This window comes from Penaeus monodon, chromosome 24 (genome assembly GCF_015228065.2).
Source record: "Penaeus monodon isolate SGIC_2016 chromosome 24, NSTDA_Pmon_1, whole genome shotgun sequence".
NCBI lineage: Eukaryota > Metazoa > Arthropoda > Malacostraca > Decapoda > Penaeidae > Penaeus > Penaeus monodon.
The window spans coordinates 15,485,235-15,485,478 of NC_051409.1; the positions used below are offsets into that span (position 1 = coordinate 15,485,235).

The 244-nt window shown below is 63.1% G+C and overlaps 1 protein-coding gene across 1 annotated transcript in view; it reads right to left on the reverse strand.

The window, feature by feature from the left end:
- The window catches only part of LOC119588628 (UDP-glucosyltransferase 2-like), a gene marked incomplete in the record, with an annotated part of 30,326 nt that overhangs the window by 559 nt on the left and 29,523 nt on the right, over positions 1–244 (reverse strand). Inside the window, 1 exon segment of the mRNA XM_037937266.1 lies at positions 1–168. Coding sequence (XP_037793194.1) covers positions 1–168 — 168 coding nt within the window.

Genomic DNA, 244 nt, shown 5'->3' on the forward strand with positions numbered 1-244 from the left:
ACGTCCAGCATAACGTACTGGAGATAGTGCAGCCTCTTGCCCGGGTATTTCAAGAGGGTGGAATTCCTGTGTCGGATCAAGTACTCCATCCACCTGACCGCTCGCTCGCCTGGACCCTCCCGCTGGTCGTGCAGGGCCGTCGAGATCGCCCGCATGCAGGTCCTGTAGCTGGGGAGGAAGGGGGACCAGTAGGGGCGTGGCGGGAGGGCTGGGCGGACACCGGGGTTCACTCGTGTTCACTAGG